General features: G+C 54.2%; 1 protein-coding gene across 10 annotated transcripts in view; it reads left to right on the forward strand.

Moving 5' to 3' along the window:
- Nucleotides 1–11,869, forward strand: part of OGDHL (oxoglutarate dehydrogenase L) — a 28,085-nt gene extending 16,216 nt beyond the window's left edge. For 9 of the 10 annotated variants that reach the window (XM_055353922.2, XM_055353920.2, XM_031015331.3 and 6 more), the window contains 13 exons: nt 219–398; nt 700–852; nt 1,444–1,546; nt 2,074–2,202; nt 3,218–3,368; nt 6,143–6,270; nt 7,143–7,321; nt 8,721–8,792; nt 8,911–9,036; nt 9,125–9,197; nt 10,460–10,623; nt 10,803–10,957; nt 11,629–11,869. In XM_055353922.2, coding sequence (XP_055209897.1) covers nt 219–398; nt 700–852; nt 1,444–1,546; nt 2,074–2,202; nt 3,218–3,368; nt 6,143–6,270; nt 7,143–7,321; nt 8,721–8,792; nt 8,911–9,036; nt 9,125–9,197; nt 10,460–10,623; nt 10,803–10,957; nt 11,629–11,752 — 1,737 coding nt within the window. In that variant the 3' untranslated portion in view covers nt 11,753–11,869. Of the gene's footprint in view, nt 1–218; nt 399–699; nt 853–1,443; nt 1,547–2,073; nt 2,203–3,217; nt 3,369–6,142; nt 6,271–7,142; nt 7,322–8,720; nt 8,793–8,910; nt 9,037–9,124; nt 9,198–10,459; nt 10,624–10,802; nt 10,958–11,628 lie in introns of those variants that run through there. The other variant, XM_055353923.2, reaches the window with a different exon arrangement.
- The last annotated feature ends 4,558 nt before the right edge of the window (nt 11,870–16,427 follow it).

Consider the following 16,427-nt stretch of genomic DNA (forward strand, 5'->3'; position numbering starts at 1 on the left):
AAGAGCAGGCTCCACCCGGCTGGTGCTGCTGCTGTCCCCGTGGGAGCTGTTGCTGTGTCTAATTGTGGGGCTGCTCACCATCACCCTGTTGTGTCCCACATTCCTCCTGGGCACCTCAGTGGACCTTGAGCATCCCCCTGTTCAGTCTCCAAGGCTGGCACCTTCTATCTCACTCTAAGTAAATTGAGAGGCGCAGCAGGTTTCTCCTGCCTCTGCAGATTGGATTCACCACAGACCCCCGAATGGCCCGCTCCTCACCATACCCGACCGACGTGGCCCGGGTGGTCAATGCGCCTATCTTCCATGTGAATGCCGATGACCCAGAGGCTGTGATATATGTGTGCAGTGTGGCAGCCGAATGGAGAAACACTTTCAACAAAGACGTTGTCGTGGACCTGGTGGGTCTGGGGACTGAGGCCAAGGCATGGGTGGGTGGCCCATCCCTGCTATGCTGAGCCAGCCAGGTCATCAGCATCTTCAGCACTCGGGGCTGGGAGTGCTTCTTGGATGAGAGATTTATGCCACCAAGAGCAATCTGTGCAAAGGCCTGGGACGGGACATTCATTCGGTGATAGGTGATAGTGGAGCTCAAAGGGCTCCCAGTGGGTGTGCCCTACCCAGATATTCCCCAATTTTGCAGCAGCTACATTGACCACACAGCGTAGGGGAGGGCCTGAGCCCCTCTGGCTACTCCTGCAGGTCTGTTACCGCCGGCGCGGCCACAATGAGATGGACGAGCCCATGTTCACCCAGCCGCTCATGTACAAGCAGATCCACAGACAGGTGCCTGTGCTGAAGAAGTACGCAGACAAGCTGATTGCCGAGGGCACAGTCACCCTGCAGGAGTTTGAGGTGGGCAGGCAGGCTGCAGGGGCGCCCAAGACAAACTTTGGGTGGGGACCCTGGAGAGGGGTTGTAGATGTTACCAGCCCAGTGCTGGGCACTAAGGATTTAAAGAAGTAGCCGCTATGGTCCTTGTCCCCAAGAGGCCCCAGTTACCAAAGGGGACCAAGAACTAAGGATGCAGTTACAGCCAAGTGGGACACAGTGGGTACTGCAATGTGGGGGAAGTCCAGCCTTGAGCAGGAGTGCGGGAAGGCTTCCTGTAGGAGGCAGCCCTGAGCTGGGGTTGTCCCCATAATTATCTATGGAGTGTTCGTCCTTCCACCTTCATGGAGCTCTGAGAGCAAGGACTACAAGTTTCCGGAGCCTTCTCCAAGCCCCTTGCTGAGCGCACTGCAGGCCTGCCCAGCCTCGGGGTACCTGTACAGGATCCCCTGAACTCTGAGACTTTGGCTTCTAGCCATGAGGTCCCTATAGGCCAGAGACAGAGAGTTCTAGAAGAACTTGGTGATGGGGACCAGGACTTACGAGTCCAAGTGGACTGGGCGTCTGGCTGCCCAGGGCTTTGGTGCTCTGTCCACATCTTCATCCTGATTCCAGGAAGAAATTGCCAAATACGACCGGATCTGTGAGGAGGCTTATGGCAGGTCCAAGGATAAAAAGATCCTGCATATAAAGCACTGGTTGGACTCCCCCTGGCCTGGTGAGCGAGCAGTGTGTGGCTCAGAGGGACTCCCCTGGGCCTTGAGGTCTTGCACTGGGATCAGGACTGGAATGGCCCTGGGTGACAGCTGTCATTGCCTAGTCTAGAGGCTGCAGGCTCTATCACTGAGTCCCCAAAGCTGCGTGGGGCCGATTCCTTTAAGTCAAGGATAGCATTGCCCTCTGAGCATGGATGGCCAGGTGCTCACTGAAAAGGGAGGGCACAGCCAGGTGGGAGAGGAAGCCCTGGGCACTGGATGCTTGGGGCCAGGGTGCTCAGAGGGCCTCCCTGGGGGGCAGGGTTAGAAGAGCTGTTACCCTGGGGCCCAGAGGTGGGTGTTGGGCCTGTGGGGGAGTTGCAGCTGTGGCTGTCCAGCTGTCCCAGGTCCCAAGGGTGGGCTCAGGGTGAGTCCGAGTGCCGGTGGAGTTTGGGAAGCCATGGGCCACTCAGTCCTGGGGAGGCAGGCTGGCCAGGGGGATCAGAGCCCACCACTGACACAGTGTGGACAGAGCCTCTCTCCCTCTCAGGCTTCTTCAACGTAGATGGGGAGCCCAAGAGCATGACATGCCCAGCCACGGGGATCCCTGAGGACATGCTCACCCACATCGGCAGCGTGGCCAGCTCTGTGCCCCTGGAGGACTTTAAGATCCACACCGGTGAGGTTGCTGGGCAGGCTGCAGCCCAGGCTGCTGGCCCCACCCCAACACTGTACCTCGAAGGGAGATTGGTTGGGATGCAAGAGAGATGGTGTGTCGCATTCCTGCTCAGTCTGTAGTGGGTCCACGTAGCTCTCGGCACCACGTCTGTGCCCGTGACAGTAGCTCTTTTCAGGGTGGGCGTGGCGAGCTGGGCAGCTCCAGATGCCACACTCCCAGCTGGGTACCAGTGACTAGTCTTAGGTTGGGGACCTTGGATTTTCCAAATGCCTTTGCCGGGGCGTCCCTGGGTCAGGCAGAAGAGCAGGAAAGCAAGGGCTCCCATACAGGGGCTGGAACGCTGCCTGGAACGTGGGCAGGATTCTGCAGCTGAAAGGACGGTGGCTTGCCGGGGCCTGGACCAATGACCGAGGGCAGCCCTCCCACTCCGGGGTGAGACTAGAATGTGGGTGGTCACCGACTGCACCCCTTGGCTGGGGCCACTGTGACCTTTGCCTGGGAAGTCCGGAGGGTCCCCTGTGGCTGTATTGGGGTGCCTACACACCCTCTGACCCACCTGGGGGAGTTCTCAGGGGGTTCCCTTACAGTGTGCACCGAGACCGAATGTCCTGGGGCAGCTGCTGACAGCGTTTGGGGCATGTGCCCGCTCTGTTTGTGTGTTAGCCTCTGTGTGTGGGGCTGACAGGAGCACAGCATAAGCCTGGGGACTTGGAGTCAAATCCAAGTACCTTGACAGCTGTGTGATCTGAGTAAATGACTCTGCGCCTGACGGTGTCTGCAACGTGGCCAATGCTTGCCAAGTGGTACCTGCTCCACCCCTCCACAGGCTCAGGGTGGTCCCTTGTCTCAGCTGGAGGAAGGGTGCCTGGCCCTGGGCCCTCCTGCAGCATCCCTGCCCTCCAGCCAAATCAACAGATGGCTGCCCTGCTTTGTGCGGGGTGTGTGCTGAGCACCTACCTACCCGCCCCAGGGCTGGCTGTCCCGTGGCCCTCAGGCCAGCACTCCTTTCCCACAGGCCTCTCTCGCATTCTGCGGGGCCGTGCGGACATGACCAAGAACCGGACGGTGGACTGGGCGCTGGCAGAGTACATGGCCTTTGGCTCCCTGCTGAAGGAAGGCATCCATGTGCGGCTCAGCGGGCAGGATGTGGAGAGGGGCACATTCAGGTGAGTGCAGTGGGGCTCAGCATCCGCACAGGAGACCTGGAGCAAAAGCTGGGCCTGGCTTGGGGATCCCGAGGGGGCCTTTGTTGGGGTGGGATCTTCACAGCATCCCTAGCCCCTGCCCTCAGGTGGCATCATCAGATGGCCACCTCGCTGACCCCCCCAGGGCAAGTGTGCAGAGCTCACTGCTGGGCCCAACCTGTCCACTAAGGTCAAGCTGGGGGCCATCTGTGGTCCTCAGGATCATGTGTGTGTGGGGGGTGTGTGGTGAGTGTGGGCGAGTTGTGTGTGGTGTGTGTGTGTGGTGTGTATGTGGTGTGTGTGTGGTATGTGGTGAGTGGGGGGAGTGTATGGGGGTGTGTGTGGTGCATGTGTGTGGTGTGTTTGTCGTATGTGTGGTGTATTTCGTGTGTGTGTGTGTATGGTGGGTATGTGTGTGGCATGTTTGTGTGGTGTGTGTGTGGTGTGGGTGTGTGATGTGTGTGTAGGTGTATTTGTGTGGTGTTTGGAGTGTGTGGAGTTTGGAGTGTGTGTGTTGTGTGTGGGTGTGTGGTGTGTGTGGATGGGATGTGTATGTATGTGGTGTGTGTGTGGGGATATGTGTGGTGTGTATGGTGTGTATGTGGTGTGTGTGTGGAGTGTATGTGTAGTGTGAATGGTGTGTATGTGGTGTGTGGTGAATGGGGGTGTGTGTGTGTGGTATTTGTGTGTGGCGTGTTTGTTGTGTATGTGGTGTGTGTGGTGTATGTGTTTGTGTCTGTATGGTTGTGTGGTGTGTCATGTGTGTGTTGTATGTGTGGGGTGTGTATGTGTGCAGTGTTTGTGTATGTGTGTGGTGTGTCGTGTGTGTTGTATGTGTGGGGTGTGTATGTGTGCAGTATTTGTGTATGTGTGTGGTGTGTATGTGTGTCTGTGGGGGATGTGTATGGTGTGTGTATGTGGCGTGTGTGTAGGGGATGTGTGTGGTATGTAGGGGTATGTGTGTCTGTGGGGGATGTGTATGGTGTGTGTATGTGGTGTGTGTGTAGGGGATGTGTGTGGTATGTAGGGGAATATGTGTGGTATGCGTGGGTGGGTGTGGTGTGTAGTGTGTGGTGTGTGTGTGGTGTATGGTGTGTGTGATGTATGTGTGGTGTGTGTGGAGTGTGTATGTGTGTGGTGTGTATGTGTGTATGGTGTGTGTGGTGTGTATGTGTGTATGGTGTGTGTGGTGTGTGTGGGGGTGTGGTGTGTATGTGTGGGTGTGTGTGGTGTGTTGTGTGGTGCATGTGTGGTGTGCGTCGTTTGTGGTGGGTGTGGTGCGTTTGTGGTGTGTGTGGTGTGTGTTGTGTGTTGAGTGTGGTGTATGTGTGGGGTATGTGTGGTGTGTGTATGTGTGGTGTGTGTGTGGTTTGTGGGGGTGTGCGTATGTGTGTGGGGTGTGTATAGTGTGTGTGGGGCATGTATGGTGTGTGTGATGTGTGTGTATGTTTGGTGTGTGTGTAGGGTGTGTATGTGTGTAATGTGTGTGAGGGTGTTTGTGTGGTGTGTGGTATGTGTGGAGTGTGTGGTGTGTAGTGTGTGCGTGTGATGTGTGATGTGTGGTATGTGTCATGTTTGGTGCATGTGTGGTGTGGTATATGTGGGGTGTGTGTGGTGTGTGTGTAGTGTGTGTAGTGTATGTAGTGTGTGTGGTGTGTGTGATTGTGTTTGTGGTGTGTAGTCTGTGTGGTGTGTGTGTTGTGTGGTATGTGTGGTGTGTGTAGTATGTATGTGTGGTGTGTGTAGTGTGTGTGCATGGATGTGTGTGGTGTATATGTGTGGTGTGTTTTGCATGTATGTGTGGTATGTGTGATGTGTGTGTATGTGGTGTTTGGTGTGTGTGGTGTGTGTATGTATGTGTGTGGTGTGTGTGTGTATGTATGTGTTTGGTGTGTGGGGATGTGTATGTGTGTGTGGTATGTGTGGCATGTGTATGTATGTGTGTGGTGTGTGTGTGTACTGCTGTTAAGTCAGCCCCTATCTTGCTTGTTTGCAGTTGTCTTTGTGAATCCAAATGGGGACTTGACACTTGTCAGTTGTCCACACCACATTTCCTCTGGTTCGGGTTCCTAAAATGTTGTAGATCCTGCCTCAGTCCGCTCCTGGTTAGCAAGCCAGGGTGGTGTGGCTTCCAGGACTTGACCAGCTGGCTTTCTCATTCCTGGTTGCTCATCTCGGCTGGTCTTGCTCCAGCCAGGGCCCAGGTGGCCCTCTGATGCACCCTGAGCTACATATCAGTCCTTGCCAGGGACTGGGGTTCAGCCAGGCGCCCCTCACTTACTGTGCCCACCTCGGCTACTGCACAGTGGTTTCTGTCTCTTGTAAGTTGGGACAGGGCTGGTGAGATGGTAAAGAAGCCAGCAAGACGGGGCAGGGGAAGTGGCCTCCTAGGGTCTCTGGCTCTAGCTGGCACCTGGGAAGTGTCTTATCAGGTCCCCTTTATGGGTGAAAAGCTGACATTCAGAGAGGTGCCACAACTCACAGCTCCTTCCCCCAGACCCCCCAGTGCGTGGTGTGTGGGCGCTGCTAGCAGGCAGGGGGCAGGCTGGGGAGGCCTGGCGGGGGACAGGCTGCAGGAGGGACCACACGGCTCTGGTTTTCCACAGCCTTCTTGGATGCCATGTTGTGGGACCCTGCAGGTTTCCTGGGACAGTGACGGAGGCTTGCCTGCCTCCTGCTGCCCAGCTCCCCTGCTCCAGGTGAACAGGTGCCAGCCCACCTGCCCTTTGTCCCTGCCCCGGTCTGTGTCTCTGCAGTCACCGGCACCATGTTCTCCATGACCAGGAGGTTGACCGCAGGACGTGTGTGCCTATGAATCATCTCTGGCCTGACCAGGCCCCGTACACCGTGTGCAACAGCTCCCTCTCGGAGTATGGAGTCCTGGGTGGGTCCACGCTCTCCTGCAGGCCAGGCAGGCCCCAGACACCTGGGGACCAGAGATGGGCTGGGAAGGGGCTGGGGCCAGGGCCTGGGAGGGGCGAGAGATGCTCAGAGGCCCTTAGGGGATGGCTCTGGGGGATGGTGATTGGGCTGCCCTCATCTAAGGCCATGTGGGAGGTGAAATCGTGTCCTATCTGGGCCCCTTGGGGATCCCAGTTGGGGGGCCCTGCTTGCCTTGAGGGGGCTTTGTGGGTATCAGGGCCCCAGTGGGCGCAGACAGAGAGCCCAACAGAGTCTGCCGCGGGTTCCAGCTGCTGAGCAGTCCAGTCTTGGCCCAGCCCTCTCACATTCCTTTGAGCCCCGTCTTGCCTCCTCTGCCCTGCACCCTAGGAACACTGCCCTGAGATCCCTTCTCTGGGCTCTGGGCTTCCCTGCCTATGTCCCCTGTGCATGCTCTCCCTCAGATGCATCATTAGCTGGCTCACCTCGTCCTCACTGCCTGCCCCTAGAGGCCAGGCAGCCCCCCGCCCCCAGGCAAATGCCTCTAGGGCTGTTTCTGCCCCTTCTCCTTAGCAGCTCTGCATGTTTTTAAGGAGTTCTTGACAGATGGTCCCTGCTGCCTCCCCAGGATACCTAAATAAGGTTGAACCTGACCACACATGATAGCAGGGCTGAGGGTAGCATCTCTGGGCATGTTGTCAGCCCCCAGGATGGTACATTGTACCCTTTGAATCCCAGGGAATCCCTGGGTTTGTCCTGGCTTGTGAGAAGGATGGGTGGGGGCATGGAGGATATACTGAGAAAGGGCTAAATTTGACTGGAGCCACTGCCACTTGGTGACTGCGTGCAGCAAGCTCTATCTTGTCTTCTGTTTAGGCTTTGAGCTGGGCTATGCCATGGCCAGCCCCAATGCCCTGGTCCTCTGGGAGGCCCAGTTTGGGGACTTCCACAACACGGCCCAGTGCATCATCGACCAGTTCATCAGCACCGGCCAGGCCAAGTGGGTGCGGCATAATGGCATTGTGCTGCTGCTGCCCCATGGCATGGAAGGCATGGTGAGGGCTGCGGTGGTGGCTGGTGGCTTGGTGGGTTCTGGCGGGCCTTGAAGGGGCGGGATGGACCCTGGGCCCCTTGTCGGGTTGGACGGTATATGCCTTCCAGGACCCTGGAGCACGTGGGTCTGTGCAGGGTGGGGTCTGCACATGTGCGTGCTGCAGCTGCTGAGACGATGATGCTACCCCTGGCAGCAGAAGGCACTACCACGTATGAGTGCTTGCTGTGCGCCAGGCACTGTTCAACGCTTCTGAATGTTAACTCTTCCAATCCATACAACTTAATGAAGTAGGCTGTGTTCCTGCTTTTCAGATGAGGAAACTGAGGCACAGAGCTGGGGAGTAGGTTGCCCAAGGTTTCACAGCTAGTAGCTGGGGTTTGAAGCTATCCTGTGCAGTACTGCCTGTTCTCTGGTCCCCTCCTGTATGACCTGCCTCTGCAGCCACACGTGGGGCAGAGGGAAGACATGCAGGCTGGGTGCATCCTCTGGAGGCTCCTAGGCTAGCAGGAAGGGAGGAAGGAGCAGGGTGTCATGTGATACCATCTGGTGGGCAGGTGGCCTGACCAGGCAGAAGGGAGACAGGCAGGGGGCTCATTGCCACCATTATCCCTGAGTGGCATGTTATGAACACTTTACAGGCTGCGTACTCGGGATCCTCACAACACCAGGTATCAGTGAGGAGGGAGGTGAGGCTCCCTGCTTGGGGCTGCCTGCCGTGAAGGCAGCTTCTTGGGAGGCCGGATCTGGGCCAGGCTGGGTGTGGGGGGCTGGGTCCTTGGCCGTCCCCACCAAGAGAGGGCAAGTGGCAGCTGTGCAGTGGGTCACCCCCGTCCTGCAGGAGCTGGCTTGGAGATGCCCCTGGGCTTGTCTTGCTGCTTTCATGGAGCAGAGCGGTCCGTGTGGGTGAGGGTGGGCGAGGCCCAGGCCGAGTTGGGTTGGCCCCTGCCTGGCTGTGTGGTCATGGGTGGTTTCTTACCCTCTCCTTGCCTCTTCATCTGTGCAGTGGGGAAGAGTGTCTGCATCATGGGGCTACTTTGGGGGTTAGCGAGTAAGGCGTGTGGGATTCCTAGAACTCCGCCTCCTGTACAGCAGGTGCTCAGTCAGTGGCAGCCACTGTTCCAGGACATTCCAGAGAAAGCATGTCTCAGTGCAGGCTTTTTGCTTTTTCTTCTGTCCCTGCAAGTTCACATACTGTGCTAGCTCTGGGCGGACCCCACTCTGAGGATTCCCATTCTGCTCTTGTTCCACATTCTTGGTTCTTTTCTATGGTTCAGGCTCCAGGGTGAGGGCACATCTGCTGAGAAGCCCTCCAGACTTTCCCCTGAGCCTGGGGTCCCTGCAGGGCCAGATGTCTGTCCCATGGTGGGGTCCAGCCTTGGCCGTCTGGCGTTTGCTTTCAGGGCCCAGAGCACTCGTCAGCGAGGCCCGAGAGGTTCCTGCAGATGAGCAATGACGACTCGGATGCCTACCCTGTGAGTGTTGCTGCTGTCCCCAGGACAGGGACGTGCCCTATTGTGCCCACAGGGCTAGGGGTCCAGGGTGTGGGTGCAGCAGACAGCCACCCTGGCCATATGCATCTCGTCCCCACAGGCATTCACCAAGGACTTCGAGGTGAGCCAGCTCTATGACTGCAACTGGATCGTGGTCAACTGCTCCACACCGGCCAACTACTTCCATGTGCTGCGCCGGCAGATCCTGCTGCCCTTCCGCAAGCCGGTGAGTCTCCGTCCCAGGGCAGGGGTCACACGCAGGGGGCCTGGCCAGGCAGGGCCAGCTGGCAGCTGGGCGTGTGTTTCCCTTCCAGCTGATTATCTTCACACCTAAATCTCTGCTGAGGCACCCAGAGGCCAAGTCCAGCTTTGACCAAATGGTATCCGGTATGTGCCTGGCCTGGGTGTGTGGGGCAGCCCACACTGGGGTGGTGGCCCATCGTGTGGCTTCTGCTTCTGGGGCTTCTCCATCCTCCCCTCTGCCTGTGGCTCTGCTGACCTGCAGCAGCTCCTGGCATGGTCCCACTAGCAGTAAGGTTGGGAGGTTGGCACAATGGCTGACCTGGGCCAGCTCAGGTCATGTGGGTTGCATCCATGGTAGAGTCCACTGGGGCCCCCTTAGACCCTAGCAGGGCTGGTCGAGGCCTGGCAGAGGCCTGCTGAGTTCGCAAGATATTGAGTATCATTCATTCATTTGTCCATTTTAAAAATTCATGAGCCAAACAGACATTACAGGCCCTGGGGTCCTGGTGTCCCCTCCAGGAGTCTTTGGCCTTATTTACCTGGGAGTCAGATCAGATAAAACACCTATAGTTGCAATTGAGAGGTGACTATGTCCAGGGAAGGACAGGTGTGAGGCTGGTGGAGCAGAGCTGTCTTGGAAAATGGTCCTGGGCAGTAGAGGGAGGGCTGGGAAGGGCCTCAGCATGGACAGGGGTTGGATTTTCTCCCATGTGTTTGGATGTCCCCTCTGTGCAGGTGGGCAGCTGTTAGAGCTCTGATGTCGGGACTGGACTACCTGGGCTACCTGCCCTGTTCTGGCTTCTCTCTTGAGGGCCTGGGATCCATTTGTCCTCTCTACCCCAGAGTCTTCACCTGAGATGCAGGGATGTGAGGACACTACAGTAGCCTCCTGAGAGGTTTTGCAGTGTGCGTGACCTGGGGTCAGGATCATGGGCTCAGGAAGGAAGAATGGTTGGGGCTTGGAGGTGAAGCTCAGCTGCCAGGCTGAAAGAGGAGGAGCATGCAGCAGCCTCCTGGGACATCTGCTTAGTGGTGGGGGACTGCAGTGCTCTGCAGGAGGTGGGCGCAGCTGGGCAGAAGCAAGGTTGGGGCAAAAGATGATGCCATCATGTCGCCTTCTGTCTCCTTCAGGGCGCTTCTCATTGTACCCCCACCTCCGGTCACCTTAAATGTGATGCTTCCAGGGCTCAACCCTTGGGTGTCTCCACCCCTCTCCCTATGACAGCTCAGAGTGTCATCTGCCCCCTGCTCCATCTTTTAGTTCAAGAGGTATCCACTGCAGCCACAAGTCCAAACCTGCAGTTAGTGTCAGTGGCTAAGGAGAGCCTGGGGATGCAGGCCTGGTCCTGAGCTGCCCCAGCCCCTCTGGGTACCAACGCCTCTGCCATGTCCTGTTGGTCCCTCAGGGACCAGCTTCCAGCGGGTGATTCCTGAAGATGGGGCTGCAGCACGGGCCCCTGAGCAGGTGCGGCGGCTCATCTTCTGCACGGGAAAGGTGTACTATGACCTGGTGAAGGAGCGGAGCAGCCAGGGCCTGGAGGAGAAAGTGGCCATCACGCGCCTGGAGCAGGTGTGCCTGAGCCCCTTGTACAGTCAAGTGATGGGCAAGCTCATGTTGCTGGCCCCGGCTCTGGCCAATGTGCCAGGCAGGCCAGATGAAGGCCGGTGAGGCCCTGTGCCTCCTGTCCGGGGGTGCTGGGGATATACCGCCCCTCCCCTGGCTATGCTCCTTTGTTTCTGCCTCCCCAGATCTCTCCATTCCCCTTCGACCTGATCAAGCAGGAGGCAGAGAAGTACCCAGGTGCGGAGCTGGTCTGGTGTCAGGAGGAGCACAAGAACATGGGCTACTATGACTACATCAGCCCACGCTTCATGACCATCCTGAGGCGCGCACGGCCCATATGGTACATGGTGGGGCCGCTGATTGCCCCTCACCTCGGCCCTGAGGCTCTGTCCTGGCTCCGTCTGTCCCATAGGCCATGCTACCCAGAACTGGCCCTGCCCTTCTCTGGTGATGAGCAATGATGGGGCATCATCAGTACTGGCTTTGTGTTTGTTCTGCAGCCAGAACTGAATTAGGGAACCTGCTACATGTCTCAAAACTCCTGCCTTAGATCTTAGGCCGGTTATGTAGTCCTTGGAGCCTTAGTCCCTGCATCTCTACAAAGGGCGGTGATAAGATTAGATCTGATGTATGTATTAGCTCTGGCACATGGTGGGTTCCCAATACTGGCATCATGTGTTCCTGGGAAGATGGGAGAGGGTCCTGAGAAACTCCAAGAAGCCAAAAGTGTGTTTGTCCCCAAAGTCTTTGAGTTGTTGCCTCATTTGTTGTCCTCATGGGCAAGTGCAGTGACATGGAGGGACAGTTTCTCCCCACTCTTCTGTGGCTAGGTGACTGAGTTTGATCCAGGCTTTGCAGCTCATTGGAAGTGGTGCCAGGGCCAAAAGGCAGGGTCTATGGCTTCGAGGTCAGCCGTTCTCAGATGCGTGCCCCCTGCAGTCCTGGAGTGAGGGCAGCGGTTGGGGGGCGGCTAGGCCCCGCCTTCCCCTTAGCTTGTCTCTCCTCCTCCAGGTATGTTGGCCGGGACCCAGCGGCTGCACCAGCCACAGGAAACAGGAACACTCACCTGGTGTCACTGAAGAAGTTTCTGGATACTGCCTTCAATCTCCAGGCCTTTGAGGGCAAGACATTTTAGAGCTGGGCAAGACCTGTGTAGGTCTCGCTGTGGGTTGGCTGGGGACCAAGGGGGTGATGAAAAGGGGAGGGGCAGAGCTCCTGCCCAGGAGAGGGGCTGTGGGGCCCCAGGATAAAACAGACTCACACAGTGACAGGGCCGAGAGCCAGCACTGCTGGCCTTGGTGTCATGCCAGAATCTACCAGGACTGAGGGAGCCAGAGGAGTCCTATAGGCAGGCTACTGTGCTGGAGCATCCCCCAGCTGCTCCCATCTTGCTGGAATTTCTTGGGCGGCTTCTCCACCTGTATCTCAAGACAGACACCCAGGGGCCTGTGTCTGTGGGCGCTCCCATCCTGGCAGCCCTGGCTGCTGCTCGCCCCACCCTCGCTTATCTGTAGATTCAAAGCGATGTTCTCTTCTGTGCTCTTAGAAGTAGGGAGTTCAGCAGTAACAGCCAGGTGAAGTGAACCTGCTGGGTGATGTGTTTGCGCTCTGTTTTATGGGGCATTCCTGCGAGATGTATCAGCTTCTGTGTGAAATGCAGCCACAGCTCATGTATACCAAAGTAGAAAACCAAATCACAGAGAAATAAAAACATGCTTCAGAGAGATTTGCTGTTTTCATTTCATGTTGTAAAACTGGGGGAGGGATAGGCAGTTGAGAGAAGGTAGGGAATGGGGTGAAAGTTAAAAAAATGGAGAGAAGAAAATATCCGCCTCCATGGATATTTTTTTGAGACGGAGTTTGGCTCTTGTCGCCCAGGCTGGAGTGGAGTGGCGCGATCTTGGCTCACTGCAACCTCCGCCTCCCAGATTCAAGTGATTCTCCTGCCTCAGCCTCCCGAGTAGCTGGGATTACAGGCATGCGCCACTATGCCCGGCTAATTTTTTTGTATCATTAATAGACGGGGTTTCACCATGTTGGCCAGGCTGGTCTCAAACTCCTGACCTTAAGTGATCCGCCTGCCTTGGCCTCCCAAAGTGCTGGGATGACAGGTGTGAGCCACTGCGCCAGATTTTCATTTGAGCACCAGGTAGTGTCTGTTGGCTTCTCCACTCTGGCCTTTTGTGGGTTTTGCTTCCCTGCGGAGATACTGGAGAAGCTGCCACAGAGGAGGGATGTTTTGCTCAGAACAGATCATGTGTTCATTTATCCCCTTCTCAGAGCACTTCCTCTGTGCAGGACACTGGGGCCCGGGTGGAAGGCATCCGTCTGCATGCTGGCTTTTCGCATCGGGAGTCCAGTGGGGAGACATGTTAGCTGTTTAATTCACTGAGTTATGAGTTATGTTGGAAGTCAGTGCAGACAGCTGTGGGTGTCAGGGAAGGATCCCTGGAACAGGTGGTGTTCAAAGGAAGAGGAAAAGAGTGATGAACCTCTCTGGAACAGACAAATACTGACCATAGGGCTGGCATGAGCAACCTAAAAGAACGATCAGCGTGAGGTTGGACAGTGGAGTGTTAAGTTTTATCAGCCTCAAAAATAGCTTGTTGAAAAATTAGCTGGGCATGGTGACAACGTGCCTGTAATCCCAGCTACTCAGGAGGCTGAGGCAGCAGAATTGCTTGAAACTGGGAGGCGGAGGTTGCTGTGAGCCAAGATCGTGCCACTGCACTCCAGCCTGGGTGACAGAGCAACTCTGTTTAAAAAAAAAAAAAAAAACACAGAGTATATCTTGTTGAGATATACTTTGAATCCTACCACAGGGACATTCAAAGTGACATAAAGTGAAAAGAATTGTAGCCCCCATTTATAGTGTCTGTCGTGTCTTGGGCCTTCTGCTGGATGTTTTGCGTGTGTAATTAAACGCTGTCTAATCTTCACCATGGCTTTGCATGTTGGGAATGTTTCCATTTTATAGATGAGGAAATCGAGGTTCATATAAAGTTATTTGCCCAAGGTGACATGCTAAGGAAGTGGTGGCTTTGGACTTCACCTCTGTCCTCAAGACCACATTGCTTCCCTTGGGGAAATCAGCTCTTCCCATACCATGCATTCCTAGCCCCACAGAAATCCACTAGTCTGGGCTTTCTCTGCGATTGGCTGAGGCAGCAACTGGTGAGGCACCTGGGCTGTGCAGGAGCCCTTGGGGATCAGATGGTGGATGGGGCCTGCCCAAGGTGCATACAGTCCCTTCCTTAGTGTGGGTACGGGAAGGCTGTAGATAGGCCGGAGGTCATCACCTGCAGGAAGAGGTATAATCAGCCAGGCATGGTGGCTCCTAGCTATAGTCCCAGTTACTCAGGAGACTGATGCAGGAGGATCACTTGCGCCCAGGAGTTTAAGACCAGCCTGGGTAACGTAGCAAGACCCTGTCTCTTTAGGAAAAAAAAAAAAAGGAAGAGGTGCAACCACCAGATTACCAAACTGGGGAAAACCAACCACATAAAAAACGGCTCCAAACCCTATAAACATAAGAACTAACCCTGGGATGCCGGGTGCGGTGGCTCAAGCCTGAAATCTCAGCACTTTGGGAGGCTGAGGCGGGCAGATCACCAGGTCAGGAGATCAAGACCATCCTGGCTAACACAGTGAAACCCCGTCTCTACTAAAAATACAAAAAAAAAAATTAGCCGGGCGTGGTGGTGGGCGCCTGTAGTCCCAGCTAGTTGGGAGGCTAAGGCAGGAGAATGGCGTGAACCCAGGAGGTGGAGCTTGCAGTGAGCTGAGATCACACCACTGCACTCCACCCTGGGTGATAGAGCGAGACACCGTCTCAAAAAAACAAAACAAAACCAAAAAAACAACTAACCCTGGGAAATAAAACAAGCTCATGGAACAAGCAGAAGGCTTTAAATGAACTGTAGTAACTTCAGAGGGCAAGGAGAATATTGCTGCTGTGAAATAATAACAGACTATTTTTAAAATAATTGGATGTTAAAAAAATAAGAAATTTTCCCAAAATTAAAACCTCAATAGATAGGCTGAATAGCAGAACAAACACAGCTGAAATACAAAATAAGTTTGAAGACAAGGCCAAGGAATTCTCCGAAGAAAGCTGAACAAAGAACAAATATATATATTTTAAAATTCTTTAAAAAGAATGTTCTTTAAAGAAACATGGAGAACACAGGAGTTTCACAGTGCTGATATTGCATCTAACAGGAATCCCAGGAGGAGAAGACACAGGGGATCTTTGTGATGGAATGTCTGTCTCTTGACTGTATCAATGTCACTGTATCCTGGTTGTGATTATCCTAGAGTGTTGTAAGATGTTATTATTGGAGAAAAATGGGTAAAGGCTCTCTGTGATGTAGTTCTTATGATGGCATGCAAATTTACAGTGATATCAGATACAAAAGTTTAATTAAAAAATGAGTTGTCTGCTCCCTATTGAGTTGTAAGGGTTCCTTATATACTCTGGAAATAAGTCCTTTACCACATGTATTTTGCAAATATTGTCAGTCTGTGGCTTGTATTTTAAATTTCACTAAGAGTGAAAGATTTTTATTTTCATGAAGTTCAATTTATCATTTTTAATCATTTGTGTTTGTCTGTTTGGGTTGCTATAACATAATGCCATAAACTGGGTGGCTTGTAATATTTCTCACAGTTCTGCAGGCTACGAAATCTAAGATCAAGGTACTGGCAGATCTGGTGTCTGGTAAGGGCCTGGCCTCCTCAGAGATGGTGCCTTCCTGCTGTGCCCTCCATGGTAGAAGGGGCAAATAAGTCTGCCCCCGGACCTCTGTTTTAAAAAATTTTTAATTTAATTTAATTTTTTAAAATTTCAATAGGTTTTTGGGGAACAGGTGGTGTGTGGTTACATGAATTTTAGTGGTTGATTTCTGAAATTTTGGTGCACCCATCACCTGAGCAGTGTACACTGTACCCGGTGTGTAGTCTTTTATCCCTCACCACCCCCCCCCCACCCTTTCCCTTGAGTCCCCAGAGTTCATTGTATCATTCTTTATTCTTTTCTTTTTTTTCTCACTCTATTGCACAGGCTGGAGTGCAGTGGTGCAATCTCAGCTCACTGCAGCCTCCACCTCCCAGGTTCAAGCGATTCTCCTGCCTCAGCCTCCTGAGTAGCTGGGATTACAGGTGCACACCATCATACAAAATAATGTTTGTATTTTTAGTAGAGATGGGGTTTCACCATGCTGGTCCAGCTGGTCTTGAACTCCTGACCTCAAGTGATCTACCTGCTTTGGCTTCCCAAAGTGCTGGGATTACAGGTGTGAGCCACCATGCCCAGTTCCGTTGTATCATTCTTATGCCTTTGCGTCCTCATAGCTTAGCTTCGCCTTATAAGTGAGAACATACAATGTTTGGTTTTCCATTCCTGAGTTACTTCATTTAGAATAATGGTCTCCAATTCCATCCAGGTTGCTGCAAATGCCATTATTTCATTCCTTTTTATGGATGAGTAGTATTCCATGGTGTGTGTGTGTGTGTGTGTGTGTGTGTGTGTGTGTATTACATTTTCTTTATCCACTAGTTGGCTGATGGGCATTTGGGCTGGTTCCATATTATTGCAATTGCAAGTTGTGCTGCTAGATGCATGCATGTGCGATTATCTTTTTTGTATAATCGCTTCTTTTCCTCTGGGTGGATACCCAGGAGTGGGATTGCTGGATCAAACCGTAGATCTACTTGTAGTTCTTTAAAGAATCTCCACACTGTTTTGCATAGTGGTTGTACTATTTACATTCCCACCAACAGTGTAAAAGTGTTTCCTTTTCACCACATCC

This window comes from Gorilla gorilla, chromosome 8 (genome assembly GCF_029281585.2).
Source record: "Gorilla gorilla gorilla isolate KB3781 chromosome 8, NHGRI_mGorGor1-v2.1_pri, whole genome shotgun sequence".
Taxonomy (NCBI): Eukaryota; Metazoa; Chordata; class Mammalia; order Primates; family Hominidae; genus Gorilla; species Gorilla gorilla.